Source organism: Rattus norvegicus, chromosome 3, assembly GCF_036323735.1.
Source record: "Rattus norvegicus strain BN/NHsdMcwi chromosome 3, GRCr8, whole genome shotgun sequence".
NCBI classification, from domain to species: domain Eukaryota; kingdom Metazoa; phylum Chordata; class Mammalia; order Rodentia; family Muridae; genus Rattus; species Rattus norvegicus.
Genome location: NC_086021.1, coordinates 159,050,818 through 159,076,675, shown reverse-complemented (window position 1 = coordinate 159,076,675; position 25,858 = coordinate 159,050,818). Strand labels below are relative to the sequence as shown.

At 42.8% G+C, this 25,858-nt stretch overlaps 1 protein-coding gene and 1 pseudogene across 11 annotated transcripts in view; one reads left to right on the top strand and one right to left on the bottom strand.

The window, feature by feature from the left end:
* The window catches only part of LOC102555217 (zinc finger protein 120-like), a 29,919-nt gene extending 9,393 nt beyond the window's left edge, over positions 1 to 20,526 (bottom strand). For 4 of the 11 annotated variants that reach the window (XM_063282978.1, XM_063282981.1, XM_063282980.1 and 1 more), the window contains exon 1: positions 951 to 1,089. In XM_063282978.1, the coding sequence (XP_063139048.1) occupies positions 951 to 998 (48 nt within the window). In that variant the 5' untranslated portion in view covers positions 999 to 1,089. Of the gene's footprint in view, positions 1 to 950; positions 1,090 to 19,227; positions 19,545 to 20,285 lie in introns of those variants that run through there. The other 7 variants (NM_001419897.1, NM_001419898.1, XM_063282979.1 and 4 more) reach the window with 6 other exon arrangements.
* On the top strand, positions 15,213 to 15,984 carry Rnaset2-ps1 (ribonuclease T2, pseudogene 1; annotated as a pseudogene).
* Positions 20,527 to 25,858: the final 5,332 nt, after the last annotated feature.

Sequence of the window (25,858 nt, the reverse complement as noted above, 5' to 3'; positions counted from 1 at the left end):
GTAAAAATGGCCATTTTACCAAAATCGATCTACAGATTCAATGCAATCCCCATCAAAATACAAATCCAATTCTTCAGAGAGTTAGACAGAACAATTTGCAAATTCATCTGGAATAACAAAAAACCCAGGATAGCTAAAAATATCCTCAACAATAAAAGGACTTCTTCAGGGATCACTATCCCTGAACTCAAGCAGTATTACAGAGCAATAATGATAAAAACTGCATGGTATTGGTACAGAGAAAGACAGATAGACCAGTGGAAGAGAATTGAAGACCCAGAAATGAACCCACACACCCATGGTCACTGGATTTTTGACAAGGGGCCAAAATCATCCAATGGAAAAAAGTTAGCATTTTCAGCCAATGGTGCTGGTTCAACTGGAGGTCAACATGTAGAAGAATGCAGATCGATCCATCCTTATCATCCTGTACAAAGCTTAAGTCCAAGTGGATCAAGGACCTCCACATCAAACCAGGTACACTCAAACTAATAGAAGAAAAAGTGGGGAAGCATCTCGAACACATGGGCACTGGAGAAAATTTCCTGAACAAAACACCAAGGGCTTATGCTCTAAGATCAAGAATCAACAAATGGGATCTCATAAAACTGCAAAGCTTCTGTAAGGCAAAGGACACTGTGGTTAGGACAAAACAGCAACCAACAAATTGGGAAAAGATCTCTACCAATCCTACAACAGATAGAGGGCTTATATCCAAAATATACAAAGAACTCAAGAAGTCAGACTGCAGGGAGACAAATAACCCTATTAAAAGATGGGGTTCTGTAGAGGGCCGCAATAACATTCGCCACCACTAGATGGCGCTGGCTCCCACTGCGCCCCACGTGGAAGGCCAGGATAGCCTCTGCCATTACAAGATGGCGCTAGCCTTCACCGCGCCAGCCGACTCCCTTTCAGGAAGTTAACTGTGTGTGCATGTGCAAGAGTACCTTCGTGCCAGGTCTTTGCCCACTCCGGGGCATGCCTAATGAGATCATGAGTAAGCAACCAATCAGGCGTGGACACACCACATTAGGGTGTATATAAGCAGCGCCATTCTGGGGCTCGGTCTCTCCTCTTCAAGATGCAATAAACGCTTTGCTGCAGAAGGATCCTTGTGTCCGCACGTCGTTCCTGCTGGAGAGACGTTGGGCGCGCGACATTTGGTGCCGAAACCCGGAACAAATGCCACACCATCGCTGGCGCCGAGGAGAGCCTCCGTTTGCGGAGAGGATCCAGAACTGCAGGTTGAAAGGTAAGCTCTGAGAGGCATGTTTGATCTCTCTCATCTCTCTCCCCCATTAGAAGATACGGTGGAAGCTTTTGTTATTGTTTTGGCAGCGCTCATTCTTTTTCTTTTGGTTTTCGATTTTGCGGCTGCCGCTAGGCACAGTCAGAAGTCGTGCCTAGAAGATGGGAAATGCCGCCCAACAGTAAGAGCAGGACAGGGAGCGCTAGGGGAGTTACAGGACAGCATGTCAGAAACAGAGCGGAATGAAAGATTAAAGAGCTCAAAGAGAAAAGGTGCACCTAAGAAAAGAGGCCCTTCCAAGGACCTTGGATCCGAGGAAGCGAGAGATAAGGGAAAGGACGCCCTGGGAGAGAAAAAGGGAGGAGATAAAAGGAACACAGTATTTTGGGAGAAAAATTTTGTCTTTGTGCTTGTAAAAGGTGTGATTAGGCTCTGGAAACTTCACAGAGTCATACTGATCAGATTTGATAGAGGTAGACTGCCTGAAACATTTATTCAGGAGAATCAAGCAAAAAGATATCTCAATTCTAAACTTTTGTCTTCAGAGTTGTATTTTACAGAGTGTGCGAACTTGTGAGAACATTACAGCCAGTTTACTTACTCCAACTGCCATTTCAAGATAGATTTAGAGGATTGATTTTGAGTTTTCATTCTGTGAGCTTGCTTATAGTTTTGGAGAGCCCATAAAGTGATGTCATTAGGAATGGCTAATGGCCTTGTGTTGTGTAATTTTGTTGCTTCTTCAATGTGAGAGGTTGGAACTTTGAATCTTTCAGTGTATATGTAAATTTTTACTACAAACCTTTGCTCTCAAAATGAGCTTTAATATTTGGGGAGCAGCTGTTGCACTACTCCAGAAAAGGATATTTGAAACTAATTTCAAGCTTCTAAGGATATGTTAATTGGCTAAGTACCTCACCCTACCAGAGGACTTAGGTCTTTGTTATGCACATTGGAGATAAAGCTTCAGCTGTGTTAATACAGAGTTGTGGACTAGAGTCATGGAAGTATTTTAAAAAGAAACCTGATAAAACATATCTTATTCCAAACAACAGTTAATTGGTTATTACAAAATACTGATATTTGGCCTATTACATATACAAATTTTTCAGGCAAAAATTGATAATTTTACTCTTTCCATGCTTTTGTACTTCCTGTATATTTGTGCATACAACCCATAGGAAATGCGCTTACTGTATTTATAGGTGGTTCATCTAATGAAAAGGCTACACGTATGATTAGATCACTTGTTTATTCTCTTGAGTTTCTATTGCTTCAACACAGATTATTAAATTATGTGCTATAGCCACTGTTTTTAAAATGTTAAAAAAATCAAGCTTTCAATTCACATACTAATAGCCAATGTGTGGCTTGTGGTTTACAATTGATTTCAATTACTTAATGCTTTACTAGAGACAGGTTTTCTACTTAAAATCAATGAGTGATTTCAGTGTGAATGTCTGACAACTCACTGTCCTTTCAGTGCTCTGGCTCAGACAACTAAATTAAACCTTAGACTCATACCTAACTTTGAAAATGGTAATAGAGTTGATATGAAAAGAGGAAGACTCCATTTGCTTACTTTAAATTCTCAGCCTCGCCCTGCCAGCTCAGGGATTTCTAGTAAGACTGAAATTGGACAATATTTACAGGATTTGACATTTCTAATTAATGCTTATGTTTAGGTAAATAAAGTTTGTGAGGTGCTAGAGAAATGGCTTAGTGGTTAAGAGCACTAAGTACTGTTCCTTAATAGACCATTTAAGAACTCAAACTGGATTGCCTGGGCTCCTTAACAAGGGAGGACAATGATACCAGACAGATTATAGGCCTTACATAGGAACAATTAGTCAAAAAATCTCATTCTTTATATATCCAAAACAATAATGCTGGAGACAATAATTTGGTATATAAGTCAATTTATAAATACAAGTGCTCAGTGTCCTCAATTTAATCGAGGACTTACCTTAATAAATAATATCGTTACTATATCTTAATAAATAAAAAGAGGGAGTTAAATAATGCTCCTTTTATTTCAATTTTAAAATTTGGATGCCAAAGTTTATGGCACCCTACAACTAGGCATACTTCTGCCTAGGTGAAATAGAAAGATCCACATATTGACATGATCCTGTCCAGATATTTTATATGGGGAAGAGGGAATGTTTGTGTTTTTTCTACAGGATGCTACGAGAGTGTGCCAGCTGCCTGAGTGGTTGCTGAGACTTTGCTGATCCTGGTTGCATGAAGATTCAGCTTTCGTGGTTCGGGTCCCTGGAGTCATTCCTCTGCCCTGAGAGGAAGATGAAAGATTCCCCTTCATCCTTTGTCATCACAGAGATTTTGCCGTTGCTGCAGTCAGTGTTACTGCTGCGTGTGTCCTGTCCCACTATGGCCCGCTCTCTGACCTCCTATGCACTGCTGCTTGCTAGAGAAGACTGGACTCCAGCCGTTGCTGCCCCCTCATTTCCCTGGTGACTCTTGCTGCCTTAACTGGTCATTTTACAGACTGTAGCTTCACAGGAATGCCACCTGCGTAAAGCTGCTGTGGACTGGGGAACTCTGCCCTGGTTGTACAGATTTCAGAAATGGTTCCATTGTCTGCTGGTTGTTCCAGAGAAAAATGACTGATCCTGAACTGTCCTGGAAAAGACCTTGACACTTTCGCTGCTATTGTAGCAGCCATTACTGCTGCAGACATTGTGTCTGCAGTGTCTGGAGTTATCCTCCCCCAATCTATTGTTAGACAAGCACAGTGGGTGAACTTTTTGGAGTAGTTGCTAACAATTGGGAGTTCAAAATTTTATTATAGGAGCGGCTTGACTATGGCCCTTGGTGGTAACAGCTGAAGAGAACCAAATGAGGTGCCCACTACTTATCGGGAGTGGCTCTGTTTGGTGCAGCCCTATGCTGTGGATTAGTGTTCATACTATGGTTGGTTTGCAAACTCAGATCTCAACAGAAACGTGACAAGGCCATTATCACTCAAACACTTGTGGCCATTGAACAAGGGGCCTCCCCTGGAATTTGGTTATCTATGCTCAGGAATTAGTCGGTATCTGAGTTCTCTGCTCTTGCACCCCATGGATCTGTGGATCCATTGCACTGGGATGAGAGAGACTCATTGATCCTTTGATCAGCCCTTCCACATCGCTGAGGTTTCCTCATTGCACGCGATGGTGATCATGACTATTATAAAATAATATAAATTATAAGGGTGAGATGTAGAGGGCTGCAATAACATTCGCCACCACTAGATGGCGCTGGCTTCCACTGCGCCCCATGTGGAAGGCCAGGATAGCCTCTGCCATTACAAGATGGCGCTAGCCTTCGTCGCGCCAGCCGACTCCCTTTCAGGAAGTTAACTGTGTGCGCATGTGCAAGAGTGCCTTTGTGCCAGGTCTTTGCCCACTCCAGGGCGTGCCTTATGAAATCATGGGTAAGCAACCAACCAGGTGTGGATGCGCCACGCTAGGGTGTATATAAGCGCACCATGTTGGCGCGCCGAGGCTTCTCCTTAAGATTAAAATAAAAGTTTGGTCACAGCAAGGATTTCTATGTACCCGCATGTTTGCCAGCGAGAGGTCCAGCGTGGGACAGGGTTCAGAGCTAAACAAAGAATTCAAAGCTGAGGAATATCGAATGGCTGAGAAACACCTAAAGGAATGTTCAACATCTTTAGTCATAAGGGAAATGCAAATCAAAACAACCCTGAGATTTCACCTCACACCAGTGAGAAGGGCTAAGATAAAAAACTCAGGTGACAGCAAATGCTGGCGAGGACGTGGAGAAAGAGGAACACTCCTCCATTGTTGGTGGGATTGCAGACTGGTACAACCATTCTGGAAATCAGTCTGGAGGTTCCTCAGAAAATTGGACATTGAACTACCTGAGGACCCAGCTATACCTCTCTTGGGCATTACCCAAAAGATGCTCCAACATATAACAAAGACACATGCTCCACTATGTTCATAGCAGCCTTATTTATAATAGCCAGAAACTGGAAAGAACCCAGATGCCCTTCAACAGAGGAATGGATACAGAAAATGTGGTACATATACACAATAGGATATTACTCAGCTATCAAAAACAATGCCTTTATGAAATTCATAGGCAAATGGATGGAACTGGAAAATATCATCCTGAGTGAGGTAACCCAATGGTATGCACTCATTGATAAGTGGATATTAGCCTGAATGCTTGAATTACCCTAGATGCACAGAACACATGAAACTCAAGAAGGATCACCAAAATGCGAATGCTTCACTCCTTCTTTAAAAGGGGAACAAGAACACCCTTGGCAGGGGATAGGGAGGCAAAATTTAGAACAGAGGCAGAAGGAACACCCATTCAGAGCCTGCCCCACATGTGGCCCATACATATACAGCTACCCAATTAGATAAGATGGATGAAGCAAAGAAGTGCAGGCTGACAGGAACCGCATGTAGATCTGTCCTGAGAGACACACCTAGAATACAGCAAATAGATAGGCAAATGTCAGCAGCAAACCACTGAACTGAGGAGACAGGACCCCTGTTGAAGGAATCTTAGAAAGGACTGAAAGAGCTTGAAGGGGCTTGAGACCACAAATGAACAACAATGCCAACCAACCAGAGCTTCCAGGGACTAAGCCACTATCCAAAGACTACATGGACTGACCCTGGACTATAACCTCATAGGTAGCAATGAATATCCTAGTAAGAGCACCAGTGGAAGGGGAACCCCTTGGTCCTGCCAAGACTGAACCCCCAGTGAACGTGACTGTTGGGGGGAGGGTGGTAATGGGGGGAGGATTGGGAGGGGTACACCCCCCAGTGAATGTGACTGTTGGGGGGAGGGTGGTAATGGGGGGAGGATTGGGAGGGGTACACCCATAAATTAGGGAAGGGGGAGGGGTTAGGGAGATGTTGGCCTGGAAATTGGGAAGGGGAATAACAATCGAAATGTAAATAAGAAATACTCAAGTTAATAAAGATGAAAAAAATATATTTAGTCTAAATTCAATGATCCTTATTGTCTACAACAGCCCTTTGCAGTGTCCAAAACATCCAAAGACTCCTTGGACACTTAAAGCAATCTTTTGAATGCCACACCTTGCAAAATCAGAAAACAAATTATTTTTTGAATATATAATGGCCAGAAAGAAAGTCAAAACAAAAACTTTCCATTCCAATACAGAAGAATGTGTCCAATGGACCAAGGTAAGAAACCCAGGAGGGCAAACAGGAAATCCTGTAGCTCTGTCTCAGACACTTGGGGCTTCAGGTTCAAAGGCTTACCTGGCTCCGTCCCTGCAACTTCTCATTATCTCTCAGTTCCAGTTCTTCCACTCCCTATGTGCATCTCTCCACGGCAGACTCTCATACCACAGGTCTCTCAACATCTTGTGGTCTCAAAATGCAACTGGGCATCATCCATAGACCTTCATCCAATGAACTCTCACAGAGTCCTCACTGGGGCTCTGACTCTGACAAACACAGAAAGCTACAATACTGCTGAACTGAAACCAAAATGGGAGAATCCATGATGATAATTTCACAACTTCCTTGTTTCCAGAACCAGCACAATTTGGGCGAGTCTGTGAAGTTTGGCTCCTAAATTGTGATGGACCCTACCACACATGGATTACAGCTGCAGTAGGTTTTATATGAAGTTCCTACCTGGGACTAGGATCACCTTGCCCACTTCTTCCATTAATTGAAGGCCTAGCAGGAAGGAGTCTTGCTTATGATACCACCTTAGGCTTCCAATCCAGAGCAATGGCCTCTTTAATGGTGATCATCTCCTTGAAAACTCCTGCCTCTGTGTCAGCACTGACTGCCATCTGAAACTATGTAGTCTCTTTTTCTCTGCAAACCACAGGCTTTGCATTTTTTTTCTACCCCATTTGTTGCTCTTTTTGCCACTATCCTCCTCAATGAGTCAAGGAAATAACCATCCAACAGATCTAATATTACAACTAAGAAATTAGACAATCATCTTTCAATTCTGCCCTACTCAGTTTCCCAGGGCATGGGCAGAGTAAGAAACATTTGTGGCCAAAATACAACACATGACTTCTAGCTATAATTTTCATAGCATCTATTTCCCACTGGATTTCTATGCCATCATGTTCCTCTGTCTGCATTAGTCTCAATACCCCAATCTTCCTAAGTCCTACGTTACAGCAGATGAAGGTACATGTACAGCTTCCTATGCTTTTGGCCATCTCTAACCTTATATTTTCCATATAATGCTAAAAGAAAACATTCATAGGTTTTGTCGAGCATCAAAATCACTTAGTGTATGCCATTCTTTGTTCTGACTTGCTACTCAGGTAATGAACACTTTTTTCTGCATGCTTCTGTCAGATCACACTTCATCATGTTGAGAGCTTAAGACAGAAACTGAAGCTAGAAAATGATGGCAAAAAGTGTGGACCAAATTGTTTCTTCACTTGCTCTCCTGCTTGGTCATTGTCCCATGCTCAGCTAGCTCTCTTATCCAGCCCCGTCCCCCTTTCTCAGGGATATTGCTACCCTCAGTGGAAGTCCCTCCCCATATAAATCATGAATCAACACAATTTCTCAAAGACAAAGCAACCAGCCATTACAATGGGGCACACCCTCAATTGAGCCTTCCTCAGGTGGAGTGAATGCTCTAAGATGTTGAGATCTGAAGCTAATTAGAACAGACTTAATAATAATATATGACAATGTTTTAATAATCCCAAACAAATGTGTTAGCCAACCACTTAAGTAGTAAAAACACAAACATTGATTGCTACAAAAACAGAAAAACATAGATTTGGCAATAAATTAGAAGAGGCGAGTCATTAGAATCAAGAGAAAACTAAAATTTTTTCCAAAGAAAGTCCCCAAACAAAAACTCAAGGAGATTACAATAAATTTTCAACAGACAAAAATGGTGAATGCCAATTATTATGAGATTATATTTAATAAAATCATACAACATATAAGGCACCACTGATTAGAGTAGACACAAAGACCTATCAACACAACCCAGCTCTTTACACAAGAACTATGATACTATGCCATGGGCCACCCCAGGCAGATATGGGGGGCCTTGGGCTGAGAGTCCTTGAAGGCTAGGTAGGTAAGGATTAGGTGGTGACAAACAGAAACAAACACAGAGGCAGTTTGAATCTGAGTGTATTTTTGCAGCTCTCAAGCAAGGATTTTTATACGTAATGAAACAGGTATTAAAATTCTTAGAAGATGTGTTTAGTGAAGCAATCTCTGATAGGACAGATAACGTCATTGTCATTTGGCACAGTAAAGTATAAAGTCATCCAAGGCTAGTGGCATATCTCCAAGAACAGGTTAATACATTTTTATGGTCAGTTATTGTTTAACATCTAATACCTAATTTCTGTGAATCTCCAAGGTGTAAATTTAAACTATTTCAATTCTTTTTTTTTTTTTTTAATTTAAGGCTCTCTTTACCATACACCAAAGCCCACTTCTGATGACACATGGATAGCCATGTGAAATTTTATGGTTGGGAAATTTTTGTCATAATATTATTTTGTAATTTTACAAATGATTTATGAAGTAAAACACTGGTTTTCCCAGAGTTAAGGCCATGGTTAGTGATCCCCCTCTCTCAAGGATGGTTTCTTATCCATTTTTCTCACTTAAAATCTCAGCCTAGGCCATCAGGAACATCTTGTAAATACGGAAAGGGAAGAGAAGATGATAGAACAGATAAATTGCCATGAAGAGTCCACAGCCGGTCCCAGGAGGTCTCCTTCCTTTGAAGTTTCCGCCTCAATCTGTGGAACTTGTCACACCGATTCTACTGGGGTTGTTGTGGCAATACTACAATCAAAATCAAATTCAAAGAAATCAGTGGCCATTACTAACCCTGTGGACTCTGGTACTCTATTCTGCCAATAATAAAACAGATTGGGGAGAAACATAGACTCAGGAAAAAGCATATTCCCAGTGGAGAGATTTGCTTAAAGCATACAAATGTTTCAATATTGGAGAAAATATTGACTACTAAAAGTATCTCCTCAACTTATGATAAAGAAAAGCATGTCTTTTCTTTAAAGTGTCGCCTGGAAATCATTTGTTTCCTATGATTAAATGACTGGATACAAGTCTGCACCAGAGCAAGAAAATGCAATTGAAAGAAGACTTTTTAAAAACAGTGTATGCTTTGTACTGTAAACTTAAACAACCTGTTGTAAGCTAACTGCTTTTATAGGTCATAAGCACTTTTGAAAACATACGCAATCCCATTCATGTGAATGTTTGTGTGTGAGAGAGACAAAATGTCTTCCATGTGTGTACAGGTGACAGATCAGGGAAGATGGCGTTACTCCCTTGGTTCTGGAGTAACGGGTAGGTAAGAGCCTCCCAACTTGGGTTGGGTGTTGGTATCTGAACTCAGGTCAACCCCAGCATGAATAGTAGCTGATTGACCTGCCTACTCACATAGTACTTTTTATCAAAAATAACCAGTCTTTCACAGATGAACACAACGAAAAAACTAAGTAAATATAGAAGCAAATAAATGACCCCCGGGGACCTGATGCCTGTTTATTAAGATGTTGGGTGAGGAACTTGGTAGGATACTGCCAGACCATCCCTACTTTCTACTACCTGAGACCCAATCCTCAAGGATGCCCTTAGGACTGCAGCTTTCTTTCACCTGTCCATGCCTCCTGTAGATACAAAAGGGCATTTCCATCGTCCCTTCTCTTCCTGACTCATCTCTGTGTCTGAAACCCCAACTATGGGCAGACACACTCGTTCAAACAAAGGCCAGGGACTATGCTATCCAAAGACCTATCCCACTATCTGTTACCCTAGACCCAATTCTCATAGTTGCCAAAAGCTCTGCCAGACAGTGTTGGATAAAGCTTCCTCTACCAGTTTCCATGGTTCCGGTAAATACCACAGACCATTCCCAAGTGCTGTGCTTTTCCTGCCACATCTCTGTGTCCCAGCCCCTACTCTGGAAGAAACCCCTTCTCAACCACATGATCAACCGCACTATCTCTCGCCCTAGATGCAATTTTCAGAGTTTTCCCGAGCATTAGACTAGAACACAAGAGGCAGCTTCACCTCTCTTCTGTCAAGTGTCCCGTGGATTAGTAAAATCACCTTTCCCTCGATTCCTTTTCCTCCATCTTCCAAAACCAGCAAACATTCCCTCTTGAACACACCCATCAAACAGATCAGTAGAAGAGGCAACAGTCAGAAAAAACACTCTCTGAAAATCCAGAAAACATAAACCAAGGATCAAAACACCCACCAGAAGAAGACAAACCTAGAAATCAGCACCTAGACCTGAAATCACACTAAATATACAAGCCTGGACAACATCTTAGGAACATAGTAACAGCTAGGAAAATATGTCAGCAAAAGAAGAAAGTTATCCTCCCATAGCAAGGCCTGAATATTACAACATAACTGAAAGCGCAAGAAAAAGACCTTAAAAGCAACTGTATGAAGGTGATAGAGGTCCTTAAAGAGGAGAAAGGTAGGAAAACACAAACAACTGGACAAGAATAAGAAATTCAATAAATAAAGCAAACACTTGAGGAAAACACAACTGTTCATGACAGTAAAATGAAAATAGAAAAGGAAATCGCAAATTAGAGGTTCTCCTGCCCACCCCCCACCCCCACAGCTCCGTGTTTCCATTCGTTCTCCTGGCCCTCTTGGCTTCTCTCCTGTCTTCCTTCACACAGGATCCTGCTCCTCTCCCCCCTCTTCCTCTGCACTCCCCTCTAGGTCCCTCCTTCTCTCCCTCTAACTCTTGTGATTATTGTGTTCCCCTAAGTGGAGTTTAAGTTCCCTTACTTGGGCCTTCCTTCTTAAACTTCCTATTGTCTGTGCATTGTATTGTGGGCATTCTGTAATTTTTGGCTACTATCCACTTATCAGTGAGAACATAACCTGCATGTCCTCCTGGGTCTCTATTAATTTGCTCAGGATTTTTGAATTCCAAGCATTTGCCTGCAAAATTCATGATGTCCTTGTTTTTAATAGCTTAAAGTCCCAGAGACCTGGGATATGAACGGCTCCCAGGACTCAGAGGGGATGACTGTAGCCGAAATGCTCAAAAGTCAAGAGACGGAACCTGAAGGGACCATCTCCAGTAGATAGGGCCCACAGTGGAGAGATGGGGCCACCCACTACCTTCAAAATTTTTGACCCAGAATTATTACTGTCTATAACAAATGCAGGACAAAAATGGAGCAGAGGCTGAAGGAAAGGCCGTTCAGTGAGTGGCCCAACTTGTGATCAAGCCCATAGCCTAGCACAAAACCCTGACACTATTACTGATGCCATGTTGTACTTACAGACATAAGTCTAGCATGGCTGTCCTCTGAGAGGATCTACCAGCAATTTACTGAGACAGATGCCAATACTTACAGCCAACCACTTGGCTCAGGTCAGGAACCACAATGGAAAAGTTAGGGGAAGGACAGAAGCTGAAGGGGATGACAACACCATAGGAAGAACAACCTCATCTACTAACCTCAACCCCTCAAAGCTCCCAGAGACCAAGCCAGCAACCAAAGAGCATACATGGGTTAGTCCATGACCCCAGGCACATATGTAGCAAAGGACTGCCTTGTCTGGCTTCAGTGGGAGAGTATGGGTCTAATCTTGTAGACTTGATGCTCCAGGGAGGGTGGATGCTGGGGAGGATTAGTTGGGGGGTAGGAGGGTGGGCAATAGGGGGGATAGATAGGGGGAGCACCTTTTCAGAGGCAAAGGGGGAGGATGTGAAGAACTCTGGTAGGGGTTACAAGAAAGGAGGCAACATTTGGAATTTAAATAAAATACTTTAATATAAAAAAAAGAAAAAGAAAACACAATCCTGTAAATCAAAATTTTTAGACTGAAAATAGGAACTACAGGGCCAAGGTTCACCCACAGACTAGAGATGGAAGAGAGAATGTCAATCAATAAAAGGAAATGACACAGGCCAAAGAAAATTTAAATCTCAAAATTCTAAAACTTTATAAGAGGATCGTTGGCTCCAATGCTCTATGTTATGTAAGGAAATTCAGAATTCTCAATAGTATTTTGAAGAAATAGTATACACATTGGCACAGTGACTTCTGTACTTACAACAAAGATACAAGGATCAAGAATAGGTACAATACTTGTGAAAAGGTGTGGGGATGGAGAAAAAAAGCCAAAAACAGAAGCCTAAAAATATACTCCAGTTTTCATCAAAGTACCTAAGGAAACTACACTAGGAAAAGTGTGAACTTGATCAATGTTACCTGTGATTGTATGGGTATATGAATTAAATTAACACGGACTTCATGAAGCTTATACAAATTACTCAAAGTGACCCCTAAACTGTTAGGTTTCTGATCCTTCAGCTACTACTGATCCGTCTTCCAAACAGAGGCCTCATGTTCTAAAGCTCTCTGCAAATGGAAGTGATTACAATGGTGGGCTCTGACTGCAGCCTCTCATGACCCCTTGTGATTTCTGGCAAAACTAGCCTCACTGAAGCTCCCACACAAAACGATGTTGAAGAATAATTTAATGTCTGCTTCCTGCTACATGGATTATGTCACAAGATTGGAGATGTATCCTATCCACTTACCTAGTGCCATTGCACATCTGAGAAACTTCAATATTTTAGAAACTCCTTTTACACCCTGTAATTGAATTTCTGTGAATCATGCCATTGTGACTGGAGGTAGTGGAAAGGTGAAGGTTGATCCCCTATTGCCACCTTCCTACTATTTCTAAATGATTTATAATTGCTTTAAATTTATTTTATTTATACTAGTACACTGTAGCTGTCTTCATACACACCAGAAAAGAGTATTAGATCACATTACAGATGGTTGTGAGCCACCATGTGGTTGCTGGGAATTGAACTCAGGACCTCTGGAAGAGCAGTCAGTGCTCTTAACCGCTGAGCCATCTCTCCAGCACCACGACTTATAAAATTTGTCACATAAAATTGAAAGCGGAAGGTTCAGAAATTCTAGGAACCAGACATTCAGTTTCCTACTGCACACCAAAAGCGACGCCTATGTGTGGATAGTGACATTATGAGCAACACAGATTTCCACTAATAGGGCTCACAGAGGGCCTCTGCTCAGATTACTATATGGACTAACAGAACCACGGTCTGACCAATTGCCCATCTCAGTCTCAGCAGATCAGACTTTGATAACTCAGCACACATGCTCCTCCTGGCCTGGGGATGCTGACTCCCACCCTCACCATGGCATGGCCTGTGGTCGTCTTATAGCTTGCCACAGAAGCATCTGAGGAGAGTCCTGGAAAGAACCTACAAGCTAGCTTCCACTGGTGATCCTGACTGCTAGGCCTGCCCAGCGAGGCCTCAGGACAGTAGCAGTCCCTTTACTGAGGGATCAGAGAGCAAATGCCTCAGACAGCTGACGTCTTCCTAGCTCTGCCCTTCCATTCTGGGTACAGAAAGAGCCCTAGTCTGGGAAATTTGTATTGAGTAGACTGTTTTAGTTACCCACAGCATTTCTTTTCCTTTTTCAAGGCACAGGGTTCTTGTTTGCATCTTCCATTACACATGCAATGTTCGGTGCAACCATTTCTACTTCATAATTAGGAAGTCGTGCAGCCAAAGTGCAGTCAAATTCAAACAGTAACGTAGTTAAAAAGAAAAAGTGACTAAGAATTTAAAAGTAAGGAGTGGTTAATGAGAAGTGAATGGGGGGAAAAAAGAAATAAGAAAGGAAAGAACAAGACTGCTCTGGGGTTTCTTATGCATAAAAGTGAGAATATATAGTCAGAGCCAGGAGCGACTGGGAAAGTACAAAGTGGAACCCTGAGCCATGTGGAGAAGCAAGATCCAGACAAAGAGATGAGGATGATTACTGACAGATGAAGACGACCAAGTAACCGTGATGGTTGGGTTACATAAGGAGTGGCAGCCCGGCCCCTGGGCTAAATAAATGGTGAGGTACTCCAGCCATGACATGTAACAGGGAGGTTCTGAGGTCTGCTGAGAGAACCTGACTGGAAGGTTGGCTCTGATTTGTTAAATAGGCCACTCAACACTTTGTCCCAGGGTTTCAGACTTAATATTAGGAAAAAAGAAGAATGAAATGTTTAGTTATACTCTGAAAAATTCTTTTTAAAAGTTTAAGCGGGCTTTAATGGTCCAATATTCTTCAGGGACTAAACGTATGTACTAGAACACACTAAGTACTATTCATGTCTTTTCTCTCACATTGTGTATTTTCTAACATTCCTTTTAGGAACACAACACCACTTTGTCTGAATCTTGTGTTGCTTGAACTAGTATAAATATAGAAATTTGGTTTCTAGAAATAAGTTCAGTTCCTCATCCAGATTCATGATTGCCCTGCTCTGGGAGCCCCCTTAGATCGCCAGTTTGGACTTATACTGATTGTAAATTTAATTACCTGACTACTCATTGCTATTGCCAACGACTGTCAAAGCAGAGAGGCCCTCACCTTCCTTCTGCCCTCTTCTTTTCTGTGCTGTGATTACACTAAATTCAAAGTTGGTCAGAAAACTAAATTCTTACTCATGTACCTCTTTATCTCTAATCCCCTCACCCTGATCCAAGGAAGTTGGAGGACACTCATTCACTGGTCTCTTTTTCTTCTCACTGACCAATCAAAGCCCAGCCTGAAAGAACTTGCAGGACTGCCTTCCAAGTACTGGACAACAGAGGCAGGATTAGGTGTTCATAGCATGTCGTAAGCAGAAGGAAAGGCTGAGCTATAGGAGATGTTGCTCTAAACAGACACAAATACAAAACACCTTTAGAAAAAGGAATGATATTCTTAATGAATAGGAAACAGTGGAGAATAAAAACAAGATCAGAACAGCATTGCATAAAGAGAATGACATTTTAAAAGTAACACCAGGAGGTGAAGAGTCGCTGGTGGTCAGTCTGGTTGCAGAGCAAGCATGTGCAAAGGCCGCTGGGAAGCTGCGGTGCCCGGGAGAGTGCGATGGCGGAGGCTCGCAGCACGTTCCAGGGCTGGGTCTCGGTGCTGGGCTGGGGCCTGGCGCTGCGCTGTCTGTGCGGGGCGGGCCCGCTGTGGAGTGGCAGCCATGATTGGAAAAAACTAATTTTGACCCAGCACTGGCCCCCCACAGTATGCAAGGAAGTTAACAGATGCCGGGACTCTCTGGATTACTGGACAATACATGGACTATGGCCCGACAGAGCAGAAGATTGCAACCAGTCCTGGCACTTTAACTTAGATGAGATTAAGGACCTTTTGAGAGACATGAAGATCTACTGGCCTGATGTGATTCACCCGTCTTCTAATCGCAGCCAATTCTGGAAACATGAATGGGATAAACACGGCACCTGTGCTGCCCAGGTGGACGCCCTCAATTCCGAGAGGAAGTACTTTGGGAAGAGCCTGGATCTATACAAGCAGATTGACCTCAACAGTGTACTACAAAAATTTGAGATCAAGCCATCTATCAACTACTACCAGCTTGCAGATTTCAAAGATGCACTTACAAGAATCTATGGTGTGGTGCCTAAAATCCAGTGCCTTATGCCAGAACAGGGAGAGAATGTACAGACCATTGGGCAGATAGAGCTGTGCTTCACCAAGGAGGACTTCCATTTGCGGAACTGAGCCAGAGGAGCAGCCGTCCTCCGGGCAGGAAGCCTGGCTGGCCAGAGAGGCTTCGACGCATGGGATGATGGTCTGTGAAGACGGCCCGATCTTCTATCCTCCACCCAAGTGATATTCACTTGGGGAATATTTTATGTTCCACAAAGTAAGAGAAGTTCCCAAATCATTGTGCTTTCTAAAAATTCACTAAAAAAGTTTCTGTAAAAAAAAAAAAAGTAACACCAACAATTGACTTTGTAAAAAGATCAATATAATTGGAAGGACACATAGGTATAATGACTTGAAAAAAGAGCACAGTCTTTTCTGGTAGAGGGAATAGCATTAATGTGATAGTGTTTGACCTTGCCCCTGTGTGCAATGTTAGCTGCTAAGATCTCTAACCTGACACACAGGCAATGGCATGTGCTTCAAATCTCTGAGCTGACTTAACTGTGTCAACAAGAATTTTGCATGTGTGTGCATGCGCACATATCCCTGAAATGGAAATTCAATATTCACTCCTTCCAGCTACTGTACCCAAATTGTACCCTCACAAATCTATTCTGTTTTCATTCACATGAGTATTAATGAGGGTTCTCCAGAGTCTCAGAACTTAGGGAATGTCTCTTATACTATAGCAAATTTTTAGAATGATCTACGGTCTGCATTGCAACTAACCAAATGATGGGCAATTTTCAATGGGAAGTTCAAGAATCTAGTAGTTACTCAGTCCCACGACAGTAAATGGTTCAGCTTGTATTTTGTATAAGTTGGAGTGTTGAAGAAGTAGGTTCCAACAGATGGGCTGGCAAGCAAGTGCCAGGAAGTGAAGAAGAATGCCTACCTTTCCCCCTAGTCTTCACGTAGGCCTCCAGCAGAAAGTGTGACCTAGATTAAAGGTATACACCACCAAGCCTGGAAGTGAAACTTCCTTTATCCCAGGCTGGCCTGGAACTCAGAGGCTTATCCCAGGCTTGCCTGTCTGCTGGGATTAAAGGTGTGTAACACCTTGTCTGGGAATAAACTTTACATGGCCACTATGCCTCAATAACTGGATCAATAGCGGCTGTCATCCCTATCAAGATCTGGGTCAGAAACCCATGTCTTCCAGTCTGAAGACCTGGATCACAGGTGTGACCTCCATTTCTGGATTGTAGTTGCTTCCAGATGTAGTTAAGCTGACACCATGCAAAAATTAATACATGCTAGAAAATTATAAAGTCATTCACCCTGTCTGAAGTTGGTCCTTCTTCATAATGGTGACGCCTGCAGCTGACTCTTTTCAGCTTTACTCTGCGGTCTAGCTACTGCCTATCCTGTTTCATCTGACAGTGTACACAGTAAACTGTTCCTCCTGAAGGCAGAAGGCATGCTCCACAGGCAAAATACTTTTCCTCTTACTGAAATGGACAGTTCATTACGTAACTCAAATGAGGAATTTTAAAACACTGTCATGGTACAGTCAGTCCTTTAACTCGAGAATTTAGGAATTTTATCAATAGGAAAGAAAGGTCATTGCCTGGGAAGCCTGAGGCTGGGATCAAAGATATCTGAGTCAATACAGCTTGTCTTAGAAACATTTCTGTAAAAGGGAAAAAAGATGTAGCTATTTTAGAATTCATATACCTTCCCTGGGGAGGAATCACTCCACAAACGATTACATTAGTGAAGAAAAATCTTTTTAATGACACAATCTACTCAGCTCTGGCTAATGCTCAAAGAAAAGACAGCCAAGAACAGATTTTACATTCCAGATATGCTATCAATCCATGTCTCTTTTAGGTTCAGACCCAGGGTTATGTTTTAAATAACAAGTATAGACTGGAGACCGCAAGTCCCACAGTTGGGAGACTTACACAGCAACAATATAACCAGAATTATTTCTTAAGTACACTGGTACCCTGACACGGCAGGTCACTCTTCAGTGACAGGGTCCTGAGATGGAGCCAGGAGATGAGAGACAGGAAAAGTAGGAGGTAGACAGTGTGGGGGCTGGGGTGGGGATGTCTTGGACAACCGCTGTCTTATGCCGAGTAGGCTTCTGAAGAATAGCATCTGGTGTACTTCTTACAGGAGGGGAAAGAAGAAGTGAGAGACTTCTATGAAGTTAGCACAAACTACCATGAAATGGGAAAACACAGGAAGGATCTAATAAAAGAATTTTGTACAAGAGGAACCCTGAACATCTCAAAAACATTACTGACCAAGCCCCCCTGAGAACCATAGCCTCATGTGGTAGAAAGGGCTGGGATCTCAGGATCTGATGCAACCCAAACCCAAAGGCCCTGGTCCGACCACTACCTGATTTCCCAAGCACCTTCCTTGCTTTAGAGAAGGAGCTCTATTTTACTCTCACTACATCAGAACCTTAGGGAAGCTCCTAAGGCCTAAGCCCCAGGCTGTTACTGGCTCTGGAGCGTGAGAAGAGCTATGCCATTCTCCACCCATGAAGGCCTCATAAAAAGCCTTGCTTGGGTTGGGGATTTAGCTCAGCGGTAGAGCTCTTGCCTAGCAAGCGCAAGGCCCTGGGTTCGGTCCCCAGCTCAAAAAAAAAAAAAAAAAAAAAAAAAAAAAAAAGCCTTGCTTGATCAGGCCAGTCCTCAACACAACAGTGTTTTTCCTTTTCAAAGACCTGTCACTCAGTGTAGTCTTGCCCGTGTAGCAAAACTATGCTTTTCTCAAGAAGAAAACTGGTCCTTTAAGGAACTCCAGGCCTTAATGTTGTCTGTTACCCTATATTGCCCCCTTGAGCCACTTGTTAGAGTCCTGTTTTTTGATTGGGCCTTGTTCGTGATTGTAAACCAGAGTTGTCTCCTTAGTTATGGTTTGTAGACAAATGTCTAATCCTGGTAAAGAAACACATGTATTCTAACATTCTATTCTCTAACAGACCTGGTTAGCATACCGTGTATCTGTGGGGCGTTTTAGAGACAGTCCTCCCTCAGCGGCATTATAAGTTTTGATAAATCCTTTACATGATCAATTTTACTCTTCTACACCACAGCTAAATATTGGAGTGCTACCTACTCAACACACGAGATGCTTTTTGCAGCTTCCACAGAATTAACTCAAACAGATCTTACACCTACATATTAAAGAGCTAACTGCTAAGGCCAGAACTTACTGAAGATACCAGAGAAACTAGGGCTCTCCGAGTTTGGCATCCTGAAGCCGGTTCCTCAAAAGCTTTGTGAAAATGCAGCCATCCTACTAAAATTATTCAGAGCCCATCTTCGGTTCCAGGAAGAGAAACATTACCACAAGGAACCTCACAAGTCTCTGCTTCTGTCTGGCTGCTGTTTACCACGGAGCTCCAGAGACTACCCACCACACCAGGTCCCTCTGCTGGTCGCCTGCTCTTCCCTTTTGTGGGAAATGGTCCTGCACTTACCATGTTGGGACTTCAGAGCTTGCCTGAGCTCTCCTCACAGCATCCAGCAGCAGGACACAGAACACGTCAAACGGAATTCTCCTGACTGTTTAGTTTCAGAGAGGAACTTGCAGGAAAGCTCACGAAAAGCTCCCGGAAAGGCCCGGCTTCTCCTCTGATTGGCAGGAACGCGAGATGTTCTGATTGGCTAATGATTCTTGAGTGACATAAGAACCAACCATAGAGCTAAAGTGAGTTGAAGGGATACCGGGGAATAGTTCCCCTGCACAGGCTGCCAATCCTTTTTCCCAGCTGCAGAGCTCTGCATTTCAGTACAACTGAAAGATAAAAGTTTTAAAGTTGCCCCCCCCAGACACAAAGTTTAGAGAAGAAGGAAAAAACAGGTTAGTCCCCAGAGTTGTATGTTCCAGGAAGCCCCTCCTAGGGCTATAGAATAGGTAATTACATTGACCGGTTCTACAGCTTTCTCCCAGGAACTAGCTGACCATGAAGTTAGATTAAAATCTTAGAGAGCAACCTTGAGAAGCAGGAAGCTTCTCCCAGGAGCTAGAGGACCATAAAGTTAAATAATGTTGAGAAACCGGAAGCTCCTCCTTGTGATTTTTCACTGGTATTCTCGACATTTTCCAATGACGCCCTCCCTACCCCCTAGGGTTGTGGTTTCTTCCTTTAAATTCCCCACCTCTTAGCTACTGCCCCTGCGTGGCATATGAGTCTCGACCCCAGTGCACTGGTTCCTATGGATAAACCTCGTGTGATTACAGCAAGGATGTTCTTGTGTGAGTTCTTGGGGGGTCTCCCCGCTCCTGCGGTCTTTCACAACTTGTTTCTGTTTTCCCACACAGGTCTGTGGAGGATCCACAACTCCAGGGAGGATCCACAACTTCTGAATGTTCAGCTACCTGCTTTTTCCCCTGTTGCAGTTTCCTCTCCAACCCGAATCGGCCCGTACAAAGAAAACGCAACTCAATTAATGTGAAAACAATCCAGTGTCTAGATTGGGCAGATCCACCCTACACTGTCCTATTCCTAGCTCCCAAATCCCTCATCCCTTGCACCTTTTATTTGCCAAGTCTCCAGCTTCTTCCTCTCCCAGGATGACTCTCTCCTTGCTTCTTTCCTTTCTCCTCCCCTGACTCCTCTAACTTTTTTCAGTTCCCCATCGTGTGTCTAAACTGTCCCTTTCCCACCTATCTTCATTACTCCTCTCCCCACTCTCTCAACTGTTCAATCCTCTCCCCCCTCCTCAGGTTCTACTGGCTCAACTGTCGCCAACTGTCTTCTCTCACCCTATTCTCTGAATCTAATCCCCCTCTCGCTCCCGACTCCTCCCTCTGCCCAAATCTTGCGCTCTTGCCTTTATTTTACAAATTCAGAGAGAACTCCAAGGCAAACCACAACATTCCCCTTTGTGCTACCTTGTTGCAACTTTGGAGCTGGCCTGAGCTCCAATTGTAGCACTCAGTAGGCTTCTTCCTATTTCCCTTCTTCCTCCTGCAGTCAAGGTGCATAACTTGCATAGCCCACTAATAGTGCAGTTATCAGTCTGTCTCGCAAGTGGAAAGGTGCCCAGAATATTAACAATTAAAGAGATTTTTAGGAAACAAGATTTGTCTTGTGTCTTCTTCAGGGTTCAGGTAAACTTCAAGTACTTTTCACCTAAAAGTTATGAGTCAACCCTCAGAGCCAAGCAGGAACCACATGACAAACACTGTGTGAGTTGTTGCCTGAGACCCCAACATTGAGCTAATTAGGACAGACAAAGAACACATGAAAGTTCATCTAAAGGACAAGCTCAGTGGAAAAAACCCAAAGTTCTAGCTAAGCTTACAGAAGTGTTGATACAAATCTAATGGTCAGCATTGCTTAGTAACAGGCTTGCCAAGTAGAGGCTCCTGACCTTTCGCAAAGAGCTAGTTACAGACCCAGGGCTCGTGACCTTTGCAAAGAGCCAGTTTCCTACAGACTCAGGGCTTGTGACCTTTGCTACAAGCCAACTTCCTACAAGACCTAGGTCAACATCCTGCAGGTGTGAGCCAACTACCTTATTGGCTAGTACATCAAGGTCTCCTGGCCCCCTGAAGATTTCCTACTCCCCCAGCCTTGCGATAGTATACAACTAGAGCTTGCAAGAATTAAAATTGTCGCCTTGATCAGACTCTTGTCTTGGCATCCTTCTTGTCCCCATTCTCTTCCAGGTACCCTCTGGACCCTCGTTGACTGTCCTGCTGGACGGGACAAGCGTGGAGCACTATTGTTAACCAGCGTATCTTCCTCAGTGTGTTGGTAAAAAAAAAAAACAAATAAACAAAGAACAGCAAAACCCACAGCTGTGTTAGTAAAGGCTCTGTAATGGACAGAACGGATAGAATCAATCTCTCTCTCATGTTGGAAATATGTCCTGACCAGAGGGAACGACAGCGGAGACCCTGGAGAAGGGAGTGGAAATGGATGGGACAAGAGGCGGGAGAAATGGACTCAAGACATCAGTCTGATTAAGTCTCATTTAATAAAGCAAAAAGCACTTGCTTATAAGCAGAAAAATCACACACCACAAACTGATTGTCAAGATAACAATAACATATGTCACATCAGAAACCAACGGCATAATTTTCAATTTCTCAAAAACTTCTAACAATAAATTTCAATTTCCCTAACAATAAAGTGAAACTCATTCTAGTGCAGAAGCAAGCTACCAGGAAGTCCCCAGTATTCCTGACTGGTGGTAACCTCCACGTAAGTTAGTTGGAAACAAGGACCCATGAAGTGGAAAACACCTAGGTCAGGCAAAGAAAGGCATAAGCAGGCCAGGCGGCTCTGGACAGAAATAGATCTACTCTTGGTAGCCGCCCGTACCGCGCCCAAAGATGGCGCCGAGTTCCTGTAAGTGAGTCAACAGGGCACAGCTGTTGTCCACCCCGAAGGACGCAGTGCGCATGAGCCAAGCACGTCACAGCCCGCTCTCGGGGCATGCAAATTGGGCATTGGGGCTTGCACCAATCGGGTAGCAACACGAGTCTCCTAAGCATATATAAGCAGTGCCTTTTCCTCCCTCGGGGTACCTGTTCAACAATAAAGGCTTGTTCGCAGAAGAATCCTGTTGCCATGCGTCGTTCTTGCTGGCGAGACATTGGGCGTGCGACAGATCTACTAGAATGGCTCAAGAGCTTTGTTGTCCTAGTAGCCCGACAGTGGTTGTCTACCAGTTATAAGCTGAAAAATCCAGTAGTGGTTTATTCCATGTGGCTGCATGCTTCAGCTGGTCTTCAGTATATATCAGAATTCTGAAAAAAAATGAGCTCTAATTCCAGTTTTTAAAAAATGAATTTGCTAGCCAGAGGCAGGGCAAACAAAGAGAAAGAGATGTATCTATCATCTTTAGTCATATAAATATATATGTGTGTGTGTGTGTGTGTGTGTGTGTGTGTGTGTGTGTGTGTGTGTGTGTAATCTGTGGCTGAGATTAAAGATGGATCTTGTCAACTCAAAATCCAGATTATAAAAGGGTTCTTTCATTTCAAAAGCTGTGATAAAGAAAAATCCCCCACAATATCCAACTATTTGGGTTTTAGCTAATTCCAGATATAGTCCTTTTGACTTCCAAGGTTAGCCAGTACAACTATCTAGACAGGAGAGGTAAGAATGACCCCCCATTGGCAGGCAAGGAGAACATGGGAGCCATCTCCAAAGCAATGATTTTCTTCTAAAAAGGAAGCATTGAGACTTTATTAGGGAATGTGGATACGCTCACACAGAGGTTTGCCTACTCCTCAGCATGCTAAGTTAAGTCTTCTTCTGAACTTGGTCACAAGGTAAAAGCGGAGATTTTTAATGGCATTCTTAGGTCAAAGTCAGGCAGAAACATGTAAAATATTAAAATGATGGACAGAAATGCCTCTGGGATGTTCATCTTGTGCTACAAGGTCTTAGCTGAAAATCAGGGAGATGACACTGTAAAGGTAGATTTCTCAGGTGCCAATGCTACCTGCTAACCATTATCTATGTTCTAACCAATAAATAGTCAATGCTACAAGTCTCACATACAGAAAGAACTGAGTAAACAAATGTCAAGGACCAACCTCCAATAGGTCTGGGTTCCTAAGAGAAGGGGTGTTTGAGAGCAGCAGGGAAACCAGCAACTTGAAGTCAAATCATGGGTCCAAGACTAACAGCTTTGTGGCCTATGTTCTGCTGAGATGACTTTCCAGATGAAATGGCTTCCCAGACTCTCCCACCCTACCCCACCCCCACCCCCAGCCTGCCTTTGAGTATTCTGCTCTGCTCTAGAGAGATTTTACTTGCTAATCTAAAAACTCTCGGGTTCAGACAGGTAGCTTTCTGGTCAAGACTGATCACTCTGCTAGTAAACATTCTAAAAGCTCTTTAGATTTCTCATGCATTTTCTTGGGTGATCAAAATCAGAAAGCAAATTACAAAACAAAAACATTCTAAAAGAACTGTGTTTTCTTCTCTGACAGCCTTCTCTGGATAGCAGCTAGAAAACATTTTTTTAAAAAGATTTATTTATTATATTTGAGTACACTGTCACTGTCCTCAGACACACCAGAAGAGGGCATCAGATCTCATTACAGATGACTGTGAGCCACCATGTGGTTGCTGGGATTTGAACTCAGGACCTCTGGAAGAGCAGTCAGTGCTCTTAACCACTGAGCCATCTCTCCAGCCCCTGGCTAGAAAACATTTTAACAGAACTGTCTCACCTCTTTAAGTAATTCTTGAGGTTTCTGACTAAAGAACCCTTGGGGCTTTTGCCAGCCTTATACCCACCTGCCTCTGGTCAAGGCTAAACCTAGTTCCATTCTTCACCCACAGTTCTCAGAAGGAGCAGGAACATTCTTGAAAAGCAAAATGTACTGATTGATAGTCACCTGACCCTTTGGTCCCAGATAGAGTTTGAATGCATGTCATATGCTTGCTAGCCAATAGTTTCAAAGGTCAATATGCTTAGTCAATAAGCTTAAACTGTAACCTTGATGATGTAACCTGTACCCCTAAAAAGTATAAAAACTGCTTGTTAGAGCCACTCGGGGTTGCCTTCTAGTCACTCGCCATGAGGTTCTGATTGAGGGTTGACCCCGATGCACCAGAAAACTTGCGTTTAAATCGAACTCCATTCTCTAGTCTCACTTGGGGAAGTCTCCTAATAGTTTAGACTCACTTTGAGCCTTACATGGCCTCAGAAATCCCGTAGAAAAGAATACTTGAAGAGCTGTGTTTGCTCTCCAGAAATCTACAGATAACGCAGCTCTTGTTACAGAATTTTTTTTTGTAAAAGTACTGCTATCGTTTATTGCTAGCTCATCTCGTGCAGGCCAAAAATACAGTGTTTTTTTTTTAATTACATAAGAATTTGGTCATTTATTCAAGAGTCCCTTTCGATTATGCTATGAATCAGTAGGCCAAGAGTCCAACCCCTTGATACTTAGGAGGCAGCCTGTATATATATATATATTTTTCTTTTTAACATTGCAAAGAATTCAGAAATCTTGCCTCTTTTGATAAGCACAGATAATAACGTAGCTGGGTGGGAGTGTGCTGGAGAGACACAGCATAACTGAAGGCAGTGGAATGCTTCAACTGGAGCTTGATGGGCTACACTAGTAGCAGTATTGAAGACTTTGTTGTTGATGGTTATTTTAACTATACAGACCTGCTCCAAAAAGTGGAGAACATCCTTATGTGGACTAGAGAATGTTTTGTGGTATTTTGGTGAAGAACATGGCTGGTTTTTGCCCTTGTCTGAAAAGTCTATCAAGGTGACAATTTTATTTTTCTCCAAGGCTGAATTTATACCATAACAGGGGTAACAGAGAGAGGGGGGAAGTGGGAAACATTTACACAGGCCAAGGACACAGTACTCATGTGGTCAGCTGATGACAACAGGATGTTGGTTTTTCAGAAAGATGACAGGTTTGTCATATCACTGGGTGACCTGACCGCCAGATTTGTATTAGTCTTCTGCAGCTGGCTGGGGATTTTCCATGAACCCAGTCATTCTTAACTCTAACTATATTATTAACATCAATAATGTAGGGTTTTAAGGGCATTGTCCCCAACAATGAACTATTATGTCTGCTGAAGATATGGGTTTATGGGTCCAAATTTATGTCTTCAAGATAAAATTGCAAGAACTTTAAACATAGGATTGGTTCCCATCTGAAGTAACCTATAATTTACAATATTTTTCACTCTGTAAGACAATGTGAAATGCATAGAGTATGCTAGTGAATAAAAATATGAATTCTCTTATACCAGGAAGACAAGACTCTTATATCCTGGTAGGAAGTGCTGCTGGTAAGTTCCAGAAGTTACTGAAATTATTTACAAAGAAACATTTGAATGTCATTCTTAGTCTTTTTGTTACAGTGTCTTCATTGAAGAAAGATAGTCAATCATTTACCTCTAATATCAACTCATCTCTCAGCTCAAGATTTGGTTGTGCTTGCAAACTCAAAGTCTACCAAGCTTCATCACTTGAGTAATTCCCCAGGGACTTCACGTGGTAGAAGGAGATGGCTGTTTCCCATACTGTGTCTGAAATAAAATCTCAAACCAATGGGTTTTTTTTAGTTAGCTAACAGGGTTAAGGTTCTATTACATGCTTTAATAT